A 23,381-nucleotide genomic window follows, 5' to 3' on the forward strand; every position below is an offset into this window, starting at 1 on the left:
CCCTCGACCCACGGCAGGTTGGACACCCTGCAGGTTGATGGCTACCACATCCACTCCAGGTCGGGTCGGATCGGCTGTTCAGAGCCGTGAAAGTGTTTCTAGAATATGACCTTTTCAAATGCATGTTGTAATCCCTTGCTCCCCAGCCATGCCTCCAAAGCCTGCATATCACCTCGGTTGGCTCGTTGCCCACCGCGTTCCCCCAACGAGTCTGTGATCTCCTCCATCCCCGGGAACACTCGCTGGACATCTTCCGTTTCTCGGAATCGCTCACTGACTTTCTTTTGATGACTCGGGATGTCACCCCAGGAATGCGTCTTGATGAAGCTCATGTATGCATCAATGTCCCCCGATTGCCCTTCTAAGCAAAGCACTCCCGGTTTTCCCGCGAGTACAAAGCCCGTCAGTGCATATCCGGGGGCCAGATGGACCATATCGTCGCGCTTCTTCCGCGTTGAGAGGGATGGGAAATAGAGCCACACTCGCACTAGGGGACCGGTCCGACGTCCTTGCGCGTCCGTCTCCCCCCCTTCTCTGGAAGACATGGCTTGGCGACGCTTAGTTTCGAGAAAGCGAGCACCCTCTGCTTGAATATAGTCAAATGCTTCCAAGGTGTCCTCTGTCGGGATCGCAGCAGACAAGGCTGCCACTTCCGCCTTGGACATCCACTCGGGCTGCCGTAACGAATATCCAATTGGCGGAAGTTGGTCCGCGCTTTCCTGGCCCCCCGTTGATCGGAGTGGAAAGGAGATGTGCACTTGGATACTCTTGCCCTCGTCTGCGATTGGGAGACGGACAGTCACGGAGATGCTGGATGGGATCTGCAGTGATACCGGCGCAGAGGTTGGGTCCAGACACCACTCGCGCAGGCTGGCAATACACTCGGTGGTGGATTCGGAGACCTCCACTTCTCCCGGAGAGGGATACATGGCCGCGATCAGATCAATGGCGGCAAGTTGGGCTTCGACCAGCTCTGCGGGCAGTACCATTGCGTCCATCATGATGACTGTATCGGGGAGAGTTGAAGTTGGACCTGTCTCGAGGAATCGTCCAGATCCAAGGAGAGTTTCATCGTCTGGCACTCAAAATCAATCATATCCCCCACGTGGACCCGCCGCGGGTGAGGTTCCGCTTGCCAGTTGACGGACGATTACTTGGCGTGGGTCGTGATGAGATTTATCTGCTGGTGACTCTCTCTCTCTCTCTCTCTCTCTCTGTGATGCACAGTGGATCATCACCAGTGCGTGGCAAGATGAGATATTGAGAACAAATCAAAGACTCTGCCAACCTCGTAGAGAACTTAGCTTGGAGTACCTGGTCCCAGCCCGATCTGTCAGAGTACAGACTGTACTTCAACGTATCCATTTAATCTTCTTGATGACTCCTCGACTCATTCACTCGGGATGAACTTTCCCTCTCATAGACAGTCTCGATCCATCGCCTTCCACGTCAACGATGAGACGCATCCGAGCTCAAAGAGGCAGATCCATTTTAGGCTGAATGAGAGGTTGACTCCCGCCACCATCCCGTTGCCAAAAGAGAACAAGGCTGTCGAATCCTGAAATTGGATCACTACACGAATTCACGAATTGGGGTATACTTTTCCAAGCTTGTCCGTCTCCCCCCCCCCCCCCCTCCTTTGACCAGCAAATATCCTGGTCTCGTGCGCACGAGAGTATCTCCCAGGACTGCGGGTGTATACTTAATAGAGAAGTCCTGCCTTCCCATTCATCATTCTAGCTTCTCCTTGAATTTGACTCTATCCATTTGTCTCCAAATAAATCGTCAGTTTCTGCCTCCCTTAATTTTTTTTATTTCTTTTTTCAAAAAGCAAAAAACAAAATGCCCATCGGCGTAGCACTGATCGGGGGAGGAATCTGGGCACGAGAAGAGCATCTTGTAAGATTAGATTACATCCCATTTACATAATTGGCAAATTTCGAACCAGATCACTCATTGGGGGGGTTTTCATTGAACAGCCAGCCATCCTCGCGTCGGAAGATTTGACTCTCAAGGCTATCTATTCACGGTCGCGCAAGTCCGCAGAGGAAACAGCCAGCGCATCCAAAACCCAAGTCGACCTGTACTCGGACGACTCGGAGCACGGCTACGATGAATTATTGAAACGCAACGATATCGAGGCCGTGATCATTGCGTGAGTCTGCTGCATCTTCCTAGTTACTCTGAACGAGACACCTCGACTGACCGAATGATCTTCTGTTTTTTCTTTTTTTTTTTCGACAGACTTCCCATCGTTTCCCAGGCCTCGTATATCCGTGCGGCGCTTCTCGCGAACAAGCATGTCCTGTCGGAAAAGCCCGTCGCCGAGAACGTGGCAGAGGCAAAAGAATTGATCAAATGGTACGGCGACGAGATCAAACCCCATGGTAAAGTGACCTGGGGTGTGGGTGAGAACTTTCGCTATCTCGACACCTTTCGACATGCACGAGAGAAAATCAAGGAGCTCGGCAAGATCACCGGGTTTCTGGTGAGGCTATACGGCGATGTTCAACCCGATGGGAAATTTTACAGTAAGTGATGTCTTTTCTCGAGAATGCGATGGTCTTTGGCAATACAAGCCGAACAGTCGCTGATGTTGATTCCCGCCCCCTTCTTTACAACCCCCCTCAGATACGGATTGGAGAAAGGTGCCCACTCACCAAGGTGGTTTTATTCTCGATGGTGGTGTCCATTTTACAGCTGGTCTCCGCTACCTGCTAGGTAGCAATGTTCACATCACCCAAGTATCCGCATTTACTACTTTGATCAAAGACTACTTACCCCCCGTTGACACGGTGAATGCCATCCTCAAAGCCAACACGGGTGCCCAGGGGACTCTCCAGGTCTCGATGGGTACTCATGGCCCTGCGCCTGAATGGACGGTCGGGTGTGAGAAAGGTAGCGTGAGCGTGGGAGACTCGAGCGTCACGGTGAGAATGGCCGATGGCCAGGAACACGTCGACAAGATTGAAAATGAGCGCAGCGGTGTGCCGCCAGAAGTGAGGCTGTGGGCGAAGGCTCTTGCGGGTGGTAAAGTGAATCCGGAACAGAGTCCTAGTCAGGCACTGGCTGATCTTGAGCTGGTGAGTGATTCGTTCAGGTGGTATCGAACATGTATACTGACTATTGTTGACCGGTTGAATGGCAGATCGAATTGATGCTACGTTCGGGCGAGAATAATGGACAACCTCAAACTTGCCAGTGTCAACAATCAGCTGATGTTTGAAATACGCAAATCGTCAAGCTTGAAAGATCTTGTCGTGGGGATCTGGACTGATGGAAATATCCCGGCTGTGTTTCGAGACCGATTCTGAATGTACTTCGTGGGGTTGAGTCTGGTATGACTCGGGCCACTACAACATGAAGCAAAGGCTTGAGAAAAGCGCAACTGAGAAAACAACAGAGATCATTTCACGTATCTTCGATGGATTCAAAATCATGTCCTGTAGTTGACAAAACGGAGGCACTTAAAAGTAAATTGTGCATCACGACTGTCCCGATGCATCAAAAGGCCCCCTTTGGTGCCCAGGTTAGCTCAACTTCTATCAAATGCTCCGCCTTGGAAGCGTAGACGGGGCTTTGCACGTGGCCCTTTGGCGCTTTGTCGGCGTAGAAAGTGGTGTTACCAGCGTAAGTGATTTTGTCACCGGTGATCTGATAAACCTTGAATGTCAGTTTGAGCTTTTAAAGAGACTTGAAGGCCGGTGCATTTCTTCTGACGAACCGTAAATTCACTGGGCTTGCTGATGTGACTATGACACTTGAGAGCATCGTCCTCGAATGCGCACAGGCCTTTGCTGGATTTCAAAGTAAAAGTGTCGTCTGCAGATCATTTCATCAGCACACTTTGACGAAAATACGGTAGAAAGCAGGTACCGAGACTACTGACCCCTAACCTTCTGCGCTCTGAAAGTGGCGCATGTACCGGACGTGAACCAGGTGCCGTAGCTGATGATACATCCTCGCCTTTGGTTGAGCGTCGATACGATCACACTGCCTCTTTGTGACCCTGGACGATGGGTTTGCGTGGGCTCAGATCCACGTGTGGTGGTTCTGGTGGGCTCGGGTGCGGATCGTTTGGGCGGATAGCGAATGCCGCGCTTGGGACAGTTGGACGTTTGGCCGTCTTCAAACGATGTCAGCTTGACCCAGTCAAAATCTTTCGTCTGAGGGGGAAATTCGCACCTGGGGGAGCCGAGACAAATTGCCCGGTTTGCAAGCTTCCCGCAATGTTGAAGTGATACCAAATCTCACTCAGGGAGCCCTGCCGGCAGTGTACGGTGACCGGAGCGCCATGACCCCGTTCGAGGGCATCCTCGATGTCCGCAAGAGCGTAGGTTTGGGAATGAGACGGCACGATACCATTTGCCGCCAGGAACTGTTCCAAAGGTTAGCGCATAGGCCTTTCGAATGTGAAGACGCATACCACCAACCTCATACGAGGGGACCTGCTTGAAGATTTCAACTGATTTGTCGAAATAATCAACAACATCCTGCTGAGGCTGATAGTTCTCGTAGCATCGCGTCTCAAGAGTGCTGACACAGGTTCCGTGCTTCTCCCATTCATGTTGCCACAGGTGAGCATCATCTCCCTGGTAATCTTTCCAAAACTCGCTCATATACTGGAGGAGGTCGGCCCGGCCAGCGTCGACCAGAATTAACGAGATGTTGCTGTATCTCCGCTTGGGATCACAGAACTGGTCAAACCCGCCATTGCAGTGATCGGGCCTATTCTCGGTTATTTTCCAACTCGTTCGGAGAGCCATGTTCAGGATCTAGACGGTTGCCTTACCATAGTCCATGTATCGTCCACGAATCGTCTGGACCGACCGCGGGGTCTGCGTCCCAGAATTGAGTCTGCAGCATCTGACCCCCAGGGTAATTGAAACAACAGGTGTCCTGGCCATGGTACTGTATCTTGCAGCTGATTTCCTTCGAAGGGCACGATCTGGATATCCCGGGGGTTGATGGCTTATCGTCCGCGGCGGACGATAACCACCAGGTACCCAACGCTTTGAGGATCTTCTGGGGACCCATTTTGCCCACCGTTTGTGGTTCTCGAGAGCCCATGATACAAGACCAAGGGTGATAGATTGTATATGTTACGCGTAGTTGGGACAAGAAGAATGAGTGGTGTCTCGAGTGATATATTTACAGAGATCATTGAATGGATCGGACCTGGGGGAGCTGTTATCGCTCCCCGACACGTGCCAAGCTCCGATGACTAAGTCGATCACGGGCAGCCCCCAGCCGCGTGATCTGATCACGATCCTGGAGGAAGCTCCGCAGTGGAGACAATCGTCAAAACAGATTAGGGGGCGGGAGAGAGGGGGGTATCTTAGTTCGTCTGTTGCTCGATGCGCCAAAAAATGATCCAAGTCAAAAGGTAGTGCACTTACGCACTCTCAGACTCTGGATGCGGCGGGTGTGGGGTTTGTTCCTGTCCATGCTTCCTCTCCTTCCACAACCGCAATACCTCAAAGCCAACCTCGACGGCGATGAGGAGAATGATAATCCATTCCAATCGAAGTCCATGCGTCTCGCTGAGACGTTCACGGAGCACGCTTGCGATTTCTTGAGCATAGTCCATCTTTTCATTCAGAAGCTTGATCCGGATTCCCACATCAAGAGCTCGGCCAACTTGCTCGTAATAGCCTTCCAGGCCAAGCTCGTGCCGACTATCCCAAAAGAGGTCTGGAAGAGAATCTGTCAGTTCTGAGTAGAGATTGAGCTGTGCCCGGACGCTGAGCAGCTGTCCAGTCTTGCGAAGAATGAAATCCCGAGTGTACGGGAGACGCGAGCCTTGAGAGAGCAAAGTTGGGATGCTTCGGGTGGATTCAAAGTAATTGGACAGCAGGCTTTCCAGAACGGCAAGCTTCGTGCTTCGTGCGAGGCCGGAGGAAAAAGCCACTTTGGTCAGAACAGTGTCAACAGACTGCTGACTCGCATGAAGTGATTGCGGTGCATGGTCTCCCGATCGAGTGCCCAGAATAATAGTGTCTCCCTTGATGATACTGTTTTCACGCGAGGGATCCTCCACGAATTCAAGATCCTCGGTCTCCAAGTTGTCCACGTGGGCCCCCTCAGCAGCGGGAAGTAACGTTCTTGTTGCCAGAAAGGATGTGAACCCCTCAGGAAGTGACCATGCGACCACTGTCCCAGATGGAAAGACGAAGACATCCCCGACCTGATCAGCAGAGAGATCATCAGTAGAAGGGTTTCCCACCCGTCTAATGGAATCAATGGGTATCTGGACATGTACTACCTGCGGGTACAGTCCAGTATCTAGTGGATCGGGCTCGTAACCCTTATCTTGAAGAATTTCTCGAACTTTGCGAATATCGAATTTTTCTGCAACAGCGTAGGCAGTGACAACCTAGGCGATCACGTCCAAGTATTAGTACGGTCACACATCGTCTTCCATCGCAGCAGAGTATATCGAGGAATATCAGTACCCTAGCATGGTAAATGCCCTGCTCTTTAAGCTGGGCTTTTGAGATGAACCCGTCTTTTGACCTTTGTGCCTCGACCGCAACACGCCTCAACGAAGTTGGGGCTGCGGGTCCTCGACCACCACGGCGTCGCTGCTTTTGCGAATCGGGGCTGTCTGAGAGTCCGTCATTCTTGCCAAGCTGTTTTTGCGCCAGAAGAGCATTGGATGAGAAAAAGTCCTTTCGGCGGGGAGAATTCAGAGCTGGTAGTGCATGTAGATACTGGTTTCGCGAATTCCGGTGAAGTGAACTGACCACATTGCGCTTGCAAGCTAAGCAGAGGGCATTTTTCGCAAACATGGCGGCTCCAACAAAAGTCGAGCGGAGGAAATCCAACGATGTCATGAGCTGCAGCACTGCGGGCCGAGGGTCCCTCCCGCTTAGTCATGATAGCTCCACCCAGACCCCGGCAGCTCCCAGCATCTATTCCCGTCCACCCTCCGCGTTTATGTACGTCGTCACTCCGATCTGATCTGTCTGGAGCTCCCAGGCGCCAAGAGCACTCGCCATGGATGCGCCGGGCTTGAACATGAGACAGAAAGAAGCTGGTGTGGGGGCTTCAAGAGCTCATTCACTATCCGAACGGACGCAATCCTCCTCGAGCACCGTCTTGGGCACACACCAGCGGGATTCGCAAGATGCAGACAGCGATGGTGCAGGCAGTGAACACCCCGACGGGGACGATGATGATGAGGAAGAAGCTGATGATGAGATCAATGACGAAGATTCCGATGAGGATGATGACGAAGACGAAGACGAGCCTCGACTCAAATATACACATATTACCAAGCTTCTGGGGTCAGTTTATCGCAATGGGGATGCGACGAGCACCTTCCTCGTCGCTGGGGACAAGATGGTGAGTCGCCGGTCAGTTCGCTCATGAAATATGCTAGACTGACCTCGGTGTAATAGATCATGGGAACTCACAACGGTGTCATTGTAAGTCAGACTTTTGTTCGGTGGCTATGTTTTGTGAGAGAGATCCAGGCATTGGCTCATTCGTCATCCAGCACGTTCTTTCATTACCGAACTTGCAACCGCTCCGGGTATACCACGCTCATTCGGCCAGCGTAACGTCTATATCTATATCGCCTTTCCCGCCACCTCTCCCTCAAATCAGGATCGATGCAGCCACGAAAACAATCATTGAAGACATTCCACCTCCCACTCGGGCGTCAACAAGCTCAGGCAGCATTCGCGCGCATCCTAAATCGAATCAGCAATCAAGCATTTTACCGACGCCGTCGAATTCAATTCACATTGCATCTTCGTCAATAGACGGCAACGTATGCATCGCATCACTGGTGGACCCCAAGGACATTCTCAAGAGGAATTTCGGGCGACCCGTACAGGCTGTTGCGCTCTCCCCTGATTACAAGAACGACAGGTCTTTTATTTCTGGAGGTCGAGCGGGCGAGCTGATCCTAACCACCGGTGGACGGATTGGTGTGAGTTCGAATGCCACAACTATGGGCGGTGCGACTGCGGCGGCTTCGAGCTGGCTGGGCTCGATGGGGCTGGCAGCCAGTAATGGAAAAGACACAGTTCTCCATAGCGGAGAAGGTACTATCAGTACAATCAAGTGGTCTTTGTCAGGCAAGTTCGTCACGTGGGTGAATGAAGAAGGTATCAAAATCATGCGATCAAACCTTCATCTTGACGCTCGTGAATCAGAGTTTGCATGGAAGCGAATAAGCCACATTGATCGACCGAACGGCCCAGGGTGGGAAGAGATGGCCGGGGTGTGGAAAGCTCGAGCGGAGTGGATTGACGATTCAGCATTGGATGATGACAATCGACTGGACCCGGGCTATCAAGTCAAGGAGGCAAGCACGGCACAAACCCTACCAGTCGAGAAACCTGAAAAGCTCGTTGTGGGCTGGGGTGGGACGGTGTGGATAATCGATGTGTTCCCTGATCGAGCGTGCAAATCCTCGAAGGGTCAGCGATATGGCGCCGCTGAGGTGTCTACGATCCTTCGGACAGATTGCGTCATCTCGGGTATCTCCTTGTACAGTCCACGTTTACTTGTGGTGCTCGCACATATCGAGGCGACGGGCGATACGCCAGAGAATGCTTCCATTCTATCGGGAAGAGGGCAACGGCGGGGAAACTTGGAACCCGAGCTGCGGATCATTGACATTGAGACCAAGGAAGAGCTCAGCGCAGATACCCTGTCGTTTGGCCGGTTCGAAAGCCTCACATCCTCAGACTATCATCTGAGTGTGCTGCCGCCTTGGAAGACTGCAGAGGGTCAAATTGTCCATCGCGGTGCCTTGGGGACCATCGGGCATGGTCTTTTGGATGCCACAATGTATCCAGCTCGGCTCTTCAGCTCTGCCGCCAGTATTCGGAGCACAAATAGCGGTGGGGACAGAATGTCCGCTAGGGCGCCACCTTCATTCATATCCAAGCAGCTCTCCGCCGACGAGTCACCACCCCCCAAAGAAGTACAAGACATGTCACGAGCCTTAGGGGCCAAGATCTTTGTCCACAGTCCCTTTGACTGCGTGGTTTCCATGAAACGGGACTTTGCGGACCGTCTCGCCTGGCTGAATGCTCGCGGGCAATACGAGCAAGCATGGAATCTTATTGACCAACACCCTGAACTAGCCGAGTCGACTTTGGACCCAGGTGAAATTGCACCCGGGCTAAGGTCACGGAGCAGTCTTGGAGAATTCTTTGCCGACGATACTGCATCCGTGATGACCGCTGGTCGAGCCAATATCAACCCTGCTGCTGAGCACGAGAAGACCCGAATCGGGGAATTATGGATTGAACAACTGGTAGACCAAGACAAGTGGTCGGAAGCTGCTGAAGTTTGTGGGAAAGCCTTGCGTAGTACCTCTCGTTGGGAGCACTGGGCGTGGCTTTTCATCAAGCGAGAGAAAATGGATGAGTTATTGCCTCATATTCCCACCAATTTACACCCATCTCTTTCAGCTGAGATTTACGAAACACTTTTAAACCATTATGTGTCGCATGACTTGGGTCGATTCAAAGACCTCGTGGACTCATGGCCGGCAGCCTTGTTTGACCCAGATAATGTGACACCACAGGTGAGGGACCGGCTCAATTCCCGTTCAGTGGTTGATCAGTCTGAGGACTGGCAATCTCTGACCGATTGCCTCGCTAAACTCTACCTCATGGGCGGGCACTACCGTGAGGCTCTGCATTGCTACATTCAAGTTCAAGATGCGGAAGCAGTCATGTCTTTGATCAAGGAGCATCATCTGGTTGATGCCGTATCTGATGAGATCCCGGCCTTTATCATGATCCGAATATCCAAACAGCAGATGAAGTCGGCTTCTAGGGCTGAATTGGAAGAGCTGGCCTCCGAACCCATCCAGCTGTTAGTGAGGGAGGCCTACACGGGCATTGTGCCCCCCGAGGCAGTTGTATCCCAGCTGAAGGATGCCAACCGGATCCTATTTGTCTACTTCTACCTTCGTGCCCTATGGAGGGGCGAAGCGTTACCACACGATGCATCCAAGCCCCGACGCGGCCGAGGAGCTCATTTTCGTGATGCTGCGAATAAATTAGCGGCGGACGAGGGAAAGGCCCTGATCGACGCATTTGCAGACACCGCCGTGGAAGTGTTTGCCGATTATGATCGTTCTCTACTGATGGAGTTTCTACAAACTAGTATATCATATACATTCGAGACAGCCATCCAGATTTGTGAGCAACGCCGGTACACGCAAGAGCTCATCTACCTACTATCCAAAATGGGACAGACCAAGCGAGCCCTAAACTTGATTCTGTCTGATTTAAAAGATGTGTCCCAGGCGATCTCATTTGCAAAATCACAGGACGACCCCGATCTGTGGGAGGATCTCCTCGATTACTCCATGGACAAACCAAAGTTCATTCACGGCCTTCTTGTCGAGGCTGGTACATCTATCGACCCCATCAAACTGGTTCGCCGAATCCCCAGCGGGTTGGAGATCGAGGGTCTCCGAGATGGGCTAACTCGGCTTATCCGCGAACACGACTTGCAAACGAGCATCAGCCAAGGCGCGGCACGTGTTATGCAGAGCGAGGTGGCCCTCGGCATGGACACGCTGCGCAAGGGCCAGCGGCGGGGGATCAAATTCATGGTGAATGACCACAAGGCCGCAAGTGGGGAAATGGTACCGGATGGGAAATCTGTCGGTCCACATGGTCATGATCAGCTTTCATTATCCAGTAATTCAGAGGAGCGCGCGACATCAAGTTCGGGACGGTGCGGTGGCTGCAATGCACCGTTCAAAACAAACGGTATGTATTCCTGTTTGTCTCTTGCTCAAGGAGGTAAACTGCAACTTGCTAATGTGTTTCCTTGACGATCTTTTCTCCAGAGCGCGAAATCTTGGTAGGCTTCGCCTGTGGGCACATCTTCCACGTCTCGCATCTACACTCGGAAAGATCTCTTCCACAGTCAACTACCGACACGCCTGATCGGTCTGCAGATCGAACACCACGGCCTTCCTCTCCCGCCGAAGAGGTCACTGTCTCGAGCGTGTCTCGGACGGTTGGACCCAAGGTCACAACGGCCCGTCTCCTGCGCGACAAAGTCGGGGATGGGTGTCGAATTTGCGCCCTGTCGAGAAAGATTGAATCTCTTGGCACCGAGGGTGCTATCTAATACCGCGAGTGGACTTATTCATATACCCGAACGTGTTACCTTGACACGATCATTGGTCCGGATTTTGTATGTATGTGTACATGTGTGTTGTCTCTTTTAAACGGATACCCTGTTCTTTTCGTGCAGTTTTCATTTTCATTTTCCCACCCACCGGATGGGGGAGTTGTGTAGAATTTGGTGTCAATTGCGTTGCGAGTACATCAAAGTACCTTTCCTATCCAGCATGTGGAGGTCCTTGGTGACTGGGAAAGTGTTGCGAGCATACAAGCTGTACTTTGGCATCAACCTTGCAAACCCTAGGAAGTCGTTTGACCTGGATGAAGATGGAATGTCAGACTGGTGTTACACCCTGGGGCTTCAAGCATGAACTTCTAGACTTATATGGTCAGGACATAATGACCCCATGTACGCTGTAGTCCAGAGTGGAAAATCATTGCATGATGATAGACTTTATCCAGGATATCTAATGTATTTTTGCGCAAATGGAACACCAATCTCATTCATGTCCCCCAGGGTCATTTCATGGTCCATCTACCCCCACAGCTTGTCCAGCCTCATCGGTTCACTTAGAAGCGCAGGTCCCAGCCAATCTTGGGGCCCAACTTGGGGAGCTCGTCGGCGACACTCTGCACGTCCTTGTCACCACGGCCACTCACGCACAGCACCAGGTTCTTGCCAGGACCCAGCCGCTTCGCGGTCTCCACCGCTCCCCAGACCGCGTGGGAGGTCTCCAGCGCCGGGATGATGCCCTCCAACTGGCTCAGCAACCGGAAACCCTCGAGCGCCTGCGCATCGGTGGCTGACGTGTAGGTGGCGCGGTTGCTCTCCTTCCAGCCCGCGAGTTCGGGACCCACTCCGGGGTAATCCAGACCGGCCGAGACCGAGTAGGTTTCGGTGATCTGACCATGCTGGTCCTGCAGGACATAGGTGCGCACACCGTGCAGAACTCCGACGGAACCCCGACCCAGGGTGGCCGAGTGTCGGGGCGTATCCACCCCGTCACCACCCGCCTCGACGCCGACCAGTTCGACCGAGGGGTCCTTGGAGAAGGGGTAGAACATGCCGACGGCGTTGGAGCCTCCGCCCACACAGGCGATGACGGCATCCACCTTGTGGCCCAGCTCGGCCATCTGCGCCTTGGTCTCATCGCCAATCACGCTCTGGAAGGTGCGCACCATGGTCGGGAAGGGGTGTGGCCCGATCGCGGACCCGATGATGTAGTGGGTGGTATCCAAACGCGTGATCCAGGCTCGGAAGGCTTCATTGACCGCGTCTCGGAGGGTGCGCGCGCCGGCCTCGACGGGGACGACGGTGGCTCCCAGCAGACGGATACGGAACACGTTCAAGGCTTGGCGGCGAACATCCTCCGCTCCCATGTAGACGGTGCACTTCATGCCGAATTTGGCACACACCGTCGCGGTCGCCACACCGTGCTGGCCGGCTCCGGTCTCAGCAATGATCTCGGTCTTGCCGAGGCGCCGGGCGACCAAGATCTGACCGAGGGCATTGTTGATCTTGTGCGACCCCGTGTGGTTCAGATCCTCACGTTTCAGCCAGATGTTCGCACCCCCCGCGTACTCGGTCAGACGCTGGGCCTGGTGCAAGCTCGACGGTCGGCCCATGAAGGGATAGTATGAGCGGTATTCCTCCCAGAACTTGGGATCCTTGACGGCGGCCTCGAATCCGGCCTCGAGTTCAGCCAGACACGTTGTGAGGGCCTCGGGGGCATACTGTCCACCAAACACACCGAATTTGCCGGAACCTTCCGTCGTCGCGGTGGACTGCCCGTCCTTGTCTGGGTACGCCGTCCCATCCTGCACCGCGGCGGGGATGTGAGGCACGTACTTTCTGGCCACGCCCTTTCGTTGGGTGATCTTGTAGCAGTACTCTTCCACCGCACGGGCGGCCTCGCCCGCGGGGGCATCCTGGAGGACGGTGATGATCTGACTACCGATGACGGCGCCGTCGGCGACGGACGTGACACTGAGGAAGTGCTCGCGAGTGCTGATACCGAATCCGACGGCCACGGGGACATTGCCCGAGAGTTCCTTGACGCGCTGAATGAGGGCAGGCAGATCCGCGTTGAGAGTCCCCGTGGCACCGGTGACACCCATGCGCGAGACGAGATATATGAAGGAGTCGGCAATCTGGCACAGAGACTTCATACGCTCTTCGGTTGTGGATGGGGCGATCAAGGGCACGTAAGAGAGCCTATTGCGGGAGAAATGACCACGGGGTTAGCTGAGATGTTGCAACCTTTCAATGGGAAATGGGGAAATGTCATTTGGGGGAACGGAGGGAGGGAAGAAACGAGGGACAGGCAAAGAGACGGACCCAGAGCTGGTGCAGCCGTTGCGGAAACGAACCGCTTCCTCTGGTGGCAAGTCCACAATGATGAAGCCGTTGACTCCAGCGTCAATGCAGTCGGTCAACAACTGTGACTGTCCGTATCGGAGAATGGGGTTGTAGTAGCCCATGAACAAGACGGGCGTTGTCAGACCCTTCTTTCGGGCGGTGCGGACCATCTCCAGCATGGAGGTGATGGTGACACCATTTTCGAGGGCCTTGAGATTGGATTTCTGGATGGTGGGACCGTCGGCGATGGGGTCGGTGAAGGGGAGACCGAGTTCAATGATATCTGAGCCGGATTGGATTTAGTCCTGGACGAGATCTGGGCCATGTGTTTTGTTATCCTGACTCACCGGCGCCACCAGCCTGCATGCCCAGCATGATATCCGGGGTCTCCTCCGCGGTGGGGAAACCGGCGGTCACGTATGTGACGAGGGCCGGACGCCCCTCCTGCTGGCAGTGAGCGAAGACTTCCTTGAGGTGATTCATCGTGGGGATGTCCCGAGATGGGAAGGAAGAGAAGAAAAGAGGAATTGAGTTGAGGAGGGAGGAGGGGGGAAGAGAAAAGAGAGAGGCGGGGATGAGAAGGTGGAAAAAGAGAAAGCCCGCGATCGCTCGATCTTTCACTTGGGAGTCTCGTGGAGTGAGTCAACGCTGTTCGACTCGAGTCTCTCCCCCAAAACGGGCCGAGCCGCCCACTTTGAAAATAACCAAAAAAGAACCCTCCCCCCCACCCAAAGTGGCCAAACCTCCCAATCGATCAGATCTCATCGGTCTGATCGAGTTCCTCAAGGGAAATCGATTTTGGTACCGAAGGTGCAGTCCAACCGCAGCAGATTGACCCCTCGCCTCTTACCCTTTCTTTGTTTTTTTTGTCCTTTTTCTCCTTTTCCATAATCGTCCGATTGTGTACCACCACGATAGCTCCTCCTCCTCCCCCTCCCACTGGAACCCTTACCAAGTCCACGCGTGTTTGCCCTTGCGATTCACAGTCATGCCCATTTCTGGTCACTCGACAAGTCAATTGAATCGTTGGCAATCGTCTCTGTGGTTATTTTTGAGCAATTGCCTTGACGAGTCCGTAGCCTCGCCCGTACAGCCGGTGATTGAGTCATGTACACTGCATCTTCTCCGATCCGAATCCTGTACTTGCTCGGGTCCAATAGTGACCGGGCATCAGAGAGTCCAGAGTGTCCGACAGTCCACGACCGAATGGACAATGGGATCGCCTCGTGGTCTGGACTGTAAATTGCCTTCCAAGTGCAGCACCTGCAGGGACCGGTCTTGTCGTAGAATCCGTCTTTTTGTCCATATTTTGCCTCGTGGGACGTGGAACTGAGGACTTTAGAGGAGGGCCGATCAGTGGACCGGATGACTGGAACCAACGCAGAAAACGTCGCATCTAAGCAACCGATCCGTACTTTTGTCTGTGGTCTTTTGCGCCAATCCAGCAACGCATGGACCCTCCACCAAAAATCCTCCGAGGTGGGCTTCGCGGTCAACAATCTCATCGGTCGTGCTATCGTGATCCTGGAGATCTGGCCGGCAACAGTGAGAAGTGCGTCTCGTGGAGGACTCACTCCGACCCCGACGATAAGACATTATCGTACCAAAGCCCATTTTCCCTTGGATTGCTTCGGGAGACGCTGCGTACGGTGGACGTAAATGATGTCAACGGCTCGGCAAGTCGTCCGCTTCGGCGACTGTCGCCATCTCCGGCCAACGCGGCTCATCGCTGGGAACTCGTAGAGTTTCTTTTTTTTTTTCCCCTTCTTTTTTATTTTTTTTTTGGTGAGACGGCTTTTTGTTTTTCTCCCTTCCTTCTCTCTTCGGTGGTCTTCAGCTGGTTTTGTGCAAGTATTCAATACCGAGGAACAGTACAATTGTGTGATCGGTTCAGCTTCCGTGGGCTCCGAGTGACTGGATTGGTACTCCTTCCATCTCCGTGCATATTTCGACAGGCATTTCCATCTATACGTCGTGGCGGGCAAAAAACAAAAATCATAACTAAAATGTCCGCACATGCCCCGACCAATCGCGCGGATGAGGTGCAGACGGTGAGTGATCTTGCTTGCGCGTAGAACCTGGGAGTGTTCAATCATTTGAAAAAAAAAAAAAAAAACAAACGGGAAAAAAGCTGTCAAGTGTTTTTTTTTCCAACTTGGCGCAATGCCGCAACTTTCTCTCCATCTCCAGAGAAGACCTTTTTTTCAATGCGCTGACAGCGGGTCATTAGTTAGTGAACGCGGTGCAAGATCTTCTCATTCCTTTCATTCGAGCCGCAGACGAGATTCCCAATGCGTCGCCGACCAATGGCGCCGATCGACACGAGCCTCACGGCGCCCACGCACCGACCAAATCCACCGCCACCTCGTTGGTCGATTACAAGAAACCCGAAGAGCTGCGCAAGATCCTCGCCTTGGAGATCCCCCAACACGGTCGACAGCAAGAAGGGCTGATCGAGGTGCTGCAAAAAGTCCTCCAATACTCGGTCAATACCTGGCATCAGGGCTTCTTGGACAAACTCTATGCGTCCACCAACGCCCCCGGCGTGGCGGCCGAGCTCATCCTCGCCACGTTAAACACCAACGTCCACGTCTATCAAGTGTCGCCCGCGCTCACCGTCATTGAAAAATTCACCGGCCAACAACTGGCGAGTCTGTTTGGCTTGACGGGCCTGCGCGCCGGAGGCATCACCGTCCAGGGCGGATCCGCCTCCAATACGACCTCGATCGTCATTGCGCGCAACACGCTCTATCCCGAGACCAAAGCGGAGGGGAATGGCGGGTATCGCTTCGTGCTCTTCACCAGTGTTCACGGCCACTACAGTGTCGAAAAGGCCGCGCAGATGCTAGGCTTCGGCAGCAAGGCCGTCTGGTCGGTGCCCATCGACCGACAGGGCCGCATGATCCCCGCCGAATTGGAAAAACTGGTCATCCAGGCCCAGAGCGAGGGCCGAACGCCCTTTTACGTGAACGCCACGGCGGGCACCACCGTCATGGGCTCCTTTGATCCCTTCCCCGAGATCTCGGCCATCTGCCAGCGATACAACATGTGGTTCCATATCGATGGATCCTGGGGTGGCCCCTTCATCTTCTCCCGGAGACAGAAGCACAAGCTTCGCGGGTCCGAACTGGCCAACAGCATCACCATCAATCCTCACAAGATGCTCGGTGTACCGGTGACCTGCTCCTTCCTCCTGGCCGCAGACATGCGCCAATTCCACCGCGCCAACACTCTCCCCGCAGGCTATCTCTTCCACAACGACGAGACCGAGCAACCGGCTTCGAACGGAGCGTCTCACGCGACCGACCAGGAAGAAGCCGACTCGGCCCCCGAAGTTTGGGACCTCGCCGACCTGACTCTGCAATGTGGTCGCCGCGCCGACGCGCTCAAACTCTTCCTCGGATGGACCTACTACGGCACCGCGGGCTACGAGCACCAAATCGACAACGCATGCGACGTGGCCATGCACCTGGCTACTTTGGTCGCACAGAACCCCAATTTCACCCTCGTCAGCGAGAATCCACCGCCATGTCTGCAGGTCTGCTTCTACTACACCCCGGGTGCCAAGATGGTCTATCCGCGCGAGGTGGTCTCGAACGAGCCGCAGCGGGCCAAGAACAATAGCAAAGTCACCGAGTACATCACCCACGCGATCGTGCAAAAGGGGTTCATGGTGGACTTTGCGCCCCCGAGCGGCGATGAAAATGAGCTGGGCAATGGCAAGTTCTTCCGTTGCGTGGTCAATGTGCAGACTAGCAAGGAGACGGTCGAGAACCTGGTGCGTGCCGTGGAAGAGGTGGGCCCGGGCATCGTGGAATCTCTGACGACCACCACCCCCGTCGTCCCCAGCAAGCGTCCGGGTGAGCGTGGACATGGCCCCGTGGTTCATCAACTGCGTTGAGTGGAAGGGGCAGGAAAACATCAAAAAAAAACGAAACAAAAAAAGAATGAGACGACGAAAAGAGCAAAGTGAAAAGAGAACCCGGCCTCCGGATCCTGGATGAGGCTCAGCAACCCGCTCGTCTTGGCTGCTTCAACTGAGCGTTGGCCTTTGAAAGATGTCCAGAGGCTTTGTAATTTTCATGTGAACCAATGTACAGGAGGGACTGCACATATGGATGTATCCAGTAGACCGCCATCTGCTTGAGAGCGAGGACTCGTCTGAAATATAATTAAATATACAATTTTTTTGGCGGAATTTGTTTTGGATGGGCGAAAGGGCGTCCGTGTTTCATAGAGAAGATGAACGGAATAAGACTTTACACATCTCCAATCGATTCCATGAGTGAACCACCTGAATGGTCCTCCGCCTATTTACCAATCTCCACCCTCCTTTCCAAGATGGACCGTGCCTCGGCTTCCGTCAGTCTGTCAATCTCAAGTTCGGCCAGCACAGACCGGGCACTCTCATTGTCTCTAAAGAGTCTCTTTTCCACCTCCCACAGATTCAATGGTGGATCGCCCCCTTCACGGTCCGCGAGGTTTGCATCTGTTACGGTACTAAGACTCAATAGACGGATCCCCTCAGTGAGCTTCTTGACGATGCGTACCGAACTGTGCCGATCCCCCGCGCCGCCGAGTTGATTGTCAACGATGGCGCACAAGTGATCAAAGTCGCAGGACAGTTGCGCGGCGCCCGCTTCCGAGAAATTATGACGCATCAGCACATTGTCGTAGATGTAATTTTGAATCGAAATCAGCAGATGGCGCGAGACTCGACGGAGAGGAGCAGCGCCGAGCACCCGGGAAAGAAAGCCGAGTTGGGTCGACAGGGTGCGCATCGCATGCGATAGCTCAGACGAGACTGATAATGAGGAGGTCGCCGCGCCGGTCGATGGGGTTGAAAGCGTTGCCCAAATGGCCATGCGGGAGTAGGGCTTCAAGGCCGTGGTGACGTTCGAGGTCAATGTCGATGTGATGATGGATTCCGATTGCAAGCGGAGATGACGATAAGCCGAGGCAGTCTCGTCGAAAAGTGCCCCTTCAGGTGTTTGCGCAGTGACCGGCCCCTGATTTCCAATCGCGGACGAGGTCCGCGAGGCGACCTCCGCCACAGACATGGTTCCCGCGACATTGCGGCCGCCCTCGCGGTTTTGTTTGACTCGGTCTTGAAGCTCGGTCCACAGCTCGACGAAAAACACATCGTTGCTCCAGTCTTCCATTTTCTTTTCAAGGTATTCGGCGCTGCCGAAAACGCGACAGAGACGCTCGAGGCCCGCCACGCCTTCAACGCTAGCCTGACCCTCGGCTCCCTGAACCGTACGGCCAAGGGCGGACGTCATGGTACGATAGGCATCCAGAGCTTCACGCAGTCGCCCGTGGAATTGATCAAAGATGGCGATCTGAATATCAATCAGGAAACGCAATTTCTGACTGAATGAGGATAACGGCTGGTATCGTTCGGTGATGGTCTCGAGAAGGTCATTCACGCGAATAGCAGCATTGGTCGGTTTGGTCACATTGGGCTCGACTCCATCATAATCAATCTCGCCGCTGTTTGGGGTTTCAATGATGTCTCGATACCGAGCCAAGGCGAAATCCTTTTCCACTTGAAGCCATCGATCATACCAGCCCCGCTTTGTGAGGACTTCCCAGGCCATACCCTTCCAGTGAGTCTCCGTGTACGGATCTGGCAGATAATCCCACATCTCACGAAGGTCGCTGTCAAAGTTCATAAGCTCGTGGACGAAATGACTCAGGAGCTGAGGATGATTGGCGATTTGAGGCATAAAAGTGTCGATTTTCTGTCTCAAAATTGGCAGTAAAGCCGTGATAAAAGCATGCGGAGCATTATAGAGATTCCATCCGAGTTCTGGCCCAGCGGATTGAGCCTTTTGATCGAGGATTGGTTGTAGGTGGGATGCGAAAAACCCACTGAACTGAGTGATCAGATCTGTAATATGGGCTAGGAAGTATTCGGGCTTAGGGCTCAAAGTCAGCCTTTGCGAAATTTTGACGCGAGGAAGTAAAGAGAAGCGTCTACCTTATCCAGTCTGTTTGTAGGTTTGTCGCCGCTAAAATGATACTTAAAGCGAAGGTCAAGCGGATGAACCATCACTTCCAAGGGGAACAGAACTGGCGGCTCGGCACCGGAGCCATCGCCCAAGACATTGCGAGCTGGCAACTCCCTAGCGAGGTGTTAGCAAGTCCATTGAAGTTTGTCACATCCATGACGATTTGTCCCACGTACGGAATTTGCAAATCAATCAGGAGCTCCACGTCCTGCCTCCACTGGTCTAGCAAGGTTCCGGTCGAATTCAGCTGTCTCGTCGGCCATTTCATGTCTTCGAGAGTTTTTTGCAGCCGGTCGCCGAATATCCTTTTCAAGTCTTGTCGTGATGCTAAAGCCAATTTGTCCGCGTAGTTGATCAGATGGGGGGCAGCTCCCTCGGCAGCAGGCTGAGCCTCTTTCAGGGATCCGACAATGTGACGCAGGCGTGTATAAGGTTCCAGGGCAGCTCGAGGGTCGGACTTGATGTTGAAAAGTGTTCTCTTGCTGCAGTTACTGTTTAGCATGCGACTGTCAAAGTCCTGTGGATTTTTCAGCAAGAGCAAACCTTAATTCCTCGGCCTCTTTCAGCGTCCGCACGTATCCCCTGGAGATCTCCAATCGCCGAAGTCTTTCCATACTCTTTTCGAGGCGTCGCACTGCCTCGTCGCTGGTCTCCGATTGTGCGATGGATTTCAGTCGGCGATCAATATCCGCTTGCTCGGCGGCGAAGGCCACAGCCCGCTGGCGAGTCGCCTCGGCATGTTCATTCGATGCTTTCGTCGCATTTTGGAGAGCTTCCTGTGCCTCTGCTAGCTGGTTGAGATTGGTTAGATTCACTCCTCGGTCCAGACGGGGAAGTAACATAGGAAGGGGTTGTGGGGAAGGTACCTGCTTGCGCTGAACCTCTTGCTGGTCTCGCAGACCAGACAAGAGCGAGCTGAGGCTATTCAAGTCGGCCGAAACCTGAATCTTATCATTCAAGTAATCTTCGACTCTTGTTCGCTCATGCGACGACAAGGAGGTGGGAGGCGCCATGATTTGAGGAGAAAACGAACGGCCGAGACGCAACGGTGTCGCCAATGTTTTGGGTCTCCGCCTTTGGGGACTGACGTACATCTGGGGACTCCCCGTGCGGTCCAGCTCCGCCTGCGGCTGTGGCTCCAGCTCAGACGACAAGCTCCAGAGGCAAAGAGCTTCACCATCTCTCCTCCCTAAGATCTTTGATAGTCAAGAACATCATGAGAAATGTCTAGTCCGGCTAAGAAGCGCAAGAGGAATGCGCTGGATACATCGCCCCAGAAGACGCGCAGTATTGAATCATTCTTCCAAGGGCAAGCGGCCAAGCGAGACAAGCAAGCAGGGCCCGAATCAAAACCAGAGTCAGCCCCAGAGGCGAGACTGGCGTCCGATGACTCTGAACAAACCCAGTCGGACGAGGCTTTGGCGCGAAAACTGCAAGCTGAATGGGATCAAGAAGAGCAATTGGCGTCTGCAGACAAGAGCGCCGATGTTTCTACAGCCGGCGAATCCGCCTCAACCCTACCGGCTGCGCCAGGATCCAAAGCTCCAGAGGAACGTGCTGTGAAAGCTTCCATGATAGCTCAAAAGAAAACTCTATCTTTGCAATCATCCGCAGGTACAGAAGATACAGTTGCGCTGGCCGTTCCCTTTGATCAAAGCCCACAGACATTTGACGCAACGCGATATGCAGCCGAGCTTCGGTCGCACTGGGCTGCGGACGGTGGCGATGCATCCTATGCGCTGCTGACAAGGGCGTTTGTCCTGGCCAACGCCACCACAAGTCGAATCAAAATTGTGGACACCTTGGTCAATTTCCTTCGAGTCTTGATCGAAGGAGATCCATCCAGTCTGCTTCCAGCGGTCTGGTTGGCGACCAACTCGATCACGCCGCCCTACGATGAGAAGGAGCTTGGTCTGGGAGGCTCGGCGATCTCTAAAGCTCTCAAGAAGATCTACGGCCTCGATAGCCAAGGACTCAAGGCCCTCTACAACAAGCATGGGGACGCAGGCGATGTCGCGTTTGAGGCCAAGAAGCGACAATCATTTACTCTGGCCAAGCCGAAGCCTTTGAGGATCAAAGGCGTCTATCAATCACTCTTGAAAATTGCAGCTAGCAAAGGATCTGGCAGTCAAGAAGTCAAGCAACGGATTGTTGACAAGCTCCTTCAAGACACGAGGGGTGCTGAAGAGAGTCGTTATATTGTGAGGACACTGGTCCAGAATCTTCGCATTGGAGCTGTGAAGACGACCATGCTGATTGCACTGGCTCGCGCATTCTTGTATTCCAAGCCAGAGGGCGCCGAATTCACCATTCGGCCACGGGAAGAGTTAGCTCGCCTGAAAAAAGAGGAGCTTGCTGAGGTATACAGTAATGCAGAGGAACTTGTCAAGGCGTCATACGCAAGACATCCGGACTACAATGACCTTGTGCCTTGCCTGCTCGAGATTGGCGTGAGGGAAGAGCTCTTGATCCGATGCGGTCTGGCTCTTCATATTCCCTTGAGGCCCATGCTGGGCAGCATCACACGGGACCTTGCCGATATGTTGACAAAACTCCAAGGGAGAGATTTCAGCTGTGAATACAAATATGACGGACAACGTGCACAAGTGCATTGTGATGAGCATGGGAAAGTCTCCATCTTCTCGCGGCACTTGGAGCTCATGACCGAGAAGTACCCAGATCTTGTCTCACTTGTCCCCGAGATCCGTGGAGAAAGCGTGTCCAGCTTCATTCTTGAAGGTGAAGTGGTCGCGGTAGACAGTGAGTCTGGAGAACTCAAGACCTTTCAAACACTCACCAACAGAGCAAAGAAGAACGTCGACATCGGGGCCATCAAGGTCAACGTTTGTCTATTCTCGTTCGACCTCATGTACTTGAACGGTGAACCGTTGTTGAACCGGCCGTTTCGCGAACGCCGGGAACTGCTCCGGTCCCTCTTCGTGGAAATTCCTAACCGGTTTACCTGGGTCAGGAATCTCGACGCCACATCCACCGAATCGGAGGCAGTGCTCGAGTTCTTCAAAGGCGCCACGGATGCGAAATGTGAGGGCATTATGGTGAAGGTTCTCGACAATACCACCAACTCCAACGGCACAATCTCGACTATGGATTTGACTGGTACTCCCGAGGTCGAGGACGACGCCGCGCGGCCACTCGACGCAAGCGTTGACAAAAAAGGCGCCAAGGAAAAACCAACCCGTCGCAAAGCTCTCCTGTCCACCTATGAGCCTGACAAACGGCTTGAATCATGGCTCAAAGTCAAAAAAGACTATAGTGCCTCCTCGGAAACTCTCGATCTGATTCCCGTTGCTGCCTGGCATGGCAACGGCCGCAAAGCCAAATGGTGGTCTCCTATCCTCATGGCTGTCCGTAACCCGGAGACCGGCACTCTTGAAGCCGTGACGAAATGCATGTCGGGCTTCACCGACAAATTCTACCAGGCCAATAAAGAGAAATACGCACCAGGCAGTCCAAACGTCATCTCGCGACCCAGCTACGTCGATTACCGCGGAGAACCGGACGTCTGGTTCGAGCCGCAGGAGGTGTGGGAGATGGCCTTTGCTGACATCACTCTCAGTCCGACATATACAGCTGCCATCGGTCTTGTGAGTGAAGAAAGGGGACTGAGCTTACGGTTCCCACGATTTTTGAAAGCCAGAGAGGATAAGTCCATCGAGGAGGCAACGACCTCTGACTACTTGGCATTGTTGTGGCGCAAACAAGGGGAAAAGATTCAGGACCAAGCGGATTTGAATGGTACAGAGGAACAGCTGGGGTGGCAGGAGGACTGAACAGACTGTGGACACTAGTCCGTCATGCGGAAATCGTCTGTCATCCAAGGCATGAACAAGTCTCCTTCGCCCTGTGGATTCGAAAGACGTAGACATACACCCA

General features: G+C 53.6%; 9 protein-coding genes across 9 annotated transcripts; 4 read left to right on the plus strand and 5 right to left on the minus strand.

The window, feature by feature from the left end:
- Positions 1 to 98: 98 nt before the first annotated feature.
- On the minus strand, positions 99 to 1,001 carry POX_b03035 (uncharacterized protein; the record flags this gene model as incomplete). Its single annotated transcript, XM_050111940.1, has 1 exon — positions 99 to 1,001. One exon carries the CDS (start codon positions 999 to 1,001, stop codon positions 99 to 101), a length of 903 nt encoding a protein of 300 aa, XP_049972286.1.
- An 841-nt stretch (positions 1,002 to 1,842) lies between these two features.
- Positions 1,843 to 3,226, plus strand: POX_b03036 (uncharacterized protein; the record flags this gene model as incomplete). Its single annotated transcript, XM_050111941.1, has 5 exons — positions 1,843 to 1,899; positions 1,980 to 2,155; positions 2,245 to 2,531; positions 2,632 to 3,083; positions 3,149 to 3,226. The coding sequence occupies 5 exons, from the start codon at positions 1,843 to 1,845 to the stop codon at positions 3,224 to 3,226; spliced, it is 1,050 nt and encodes a 349-aa protein (XP_049972287.1).
- A 278-nt stretch (positions 3,227 to 3,504) lies between these two features.
- On the minus strand, positions 3,505 to 5,070 carry POX_b03037 (Ribonuclease; the record flags this gene model as incomplete). Its single annotated transcript, XM_050111942.1, has 6 exons — positions 3,505 to 3,654; positions 3,725 to 3,822; positions 3,890 to 4,126; positions 4,186 to 4,378; positions 4,434 to 4,728; positions 4,793 to 5,070. The coding sequence occupies 6 exons, from the start codon at positions 5,068 to 5,070 to the stop codon at positions 3,505 to 3,507; spliced, it is 1,251 nt and encodes a 416-aa protein (XP_049972288.1).
- A 325-nt stretch (positions 5,071 to 5,395) lies between these two features.
- POX_b03038 (uncharacterized protein) lies at positions 5,396 to 6,836 on the minus strand (the record flags this gene model as incomplete). The annotated part of the gene is made up of 2 exons (XM_050111943.1): positions 5,396 to 6,376; positions 6,456 to 6,836. The coding sequence occupies 2 exons, from the start codon at positions 6,834 to 6,836 to the stop codon at positions 5,396 to 5,398; spliced, it is 1,362 nt and encodes a 453-aa protein (XP_049972289.1).
- A 163-nt stretch (positions 6,837 to 6,999) lies between these two features.
- POX_b03039 (uncharacterized protein) lies at positions 7,000 to 11,118 on the plus strand (the record flags this gene model as incomplete). The annotated part of the gene is made up of 4 exons (XM_050111944.1): positions 7,000 to 7,347; positions 7,404 to 7,430; positions 7,502 to 10,751; positions 10,832 to 11,118. 4 exons carry the CDS (start codon positions 7,000 to 7,002, stop codon positions 11,116 to 11,118), a joined length of 3,912 nt encoding a protein of 1,303 aa, XP_049972290.1.
- A 566-nt stretch (positions 11,119 to 11,684) lies between these two features.
- POX_b03040 (Tryptophan synthase) lies at positions 11,685 to 13,956 on the minus strand (the record flags this gene model as incomplete). The annotated part of the gene is made up of 3 exons (XM_050111945.1): positions 11,685 to 13,329; positions 13,453 to 13,756; positions 13,821 to 13,956. 3 exons carry the CDS (start codon positions 13,954 to 13,956, stop codon positions 11,685 to 11,687), a joined length of 2,085 nt encoding a protein of 694 aa, XP_049972291.1.
- Positions 13,957 to 15,479: 1,523 nt separating this feature from the next.
- POX_b03041 (L-aspartate decarboxylase dtxS4) lies at positions 15,480 to 17,374 on the plus strand (the record flags this gene model as incomplete). Its single annotated transcript, XM_050111946.1, has 2 exons — positions 15,480 to 15,524; positions 15,704 to 17,374. 2 exons carry the CDS (start codon positions 15,480 to 15,482, stop codon positions 17,372 to 17,374), a joined length of 1,716 nt encoding a protein of 571 aa, XP_049972292.1.
- A 409-nt stretch (positions 17,375 to 17,783) lies between these two features.
- On the minus strand, positions 17,784 to 20,500 carry POX_b03042 (uncharacterized protein; the record flags this gene model as incomplete). The annotated part of the gene is made up of 4 exons (XM_050111947.1): positions 17,784 to 19,394; positions 19,457 to 19,601; positions 19,664 to 19,969; positions 20,031 to 20,500. The coding sequence occupies 4 exons, from the start codon at positions 20,498 to 20,500 to the stop codon at positions 17,784 to 17,786; spliced, it is 2,532 nt and encodes an 843-aa protein (XP_049972293.1).
- Positions 20,501 to 20,710: 210 nt separating this feature from the next.
- POX_b03043 (uncharacterized protein) lies at positions 20,711 to 23,278 on the plus strand (the record flags this gene model as incomplete). The annotated part of the gene is made up of 1 exon (XM_050111948.1): positions 20,711 to 23,278. One exon carries the CDS (start codon positions 20,711 to 20,713, stop codon positions 23,276 to 23,278), a length of 2,568 nt encoding a protein of 855 aa, XP_049972294.1.
- Between the last annotated feature and the right edge of the window lie 103 nt (positions 23,279 to 23,381).

This window comes from Penicillium oxalicum, chromosome II (genome assembly GCF_001723175.1).
Source record: "Penicillium oxalicum strain HP7-1 chromosome II, whole genome shotgun sequence".
NCBI lineage: Eukaryota > Fungi > Ascomycota > Eurotiomycetes > Eurotiales > Aspergillaceae > Penicillium > Penicillium oxalicum.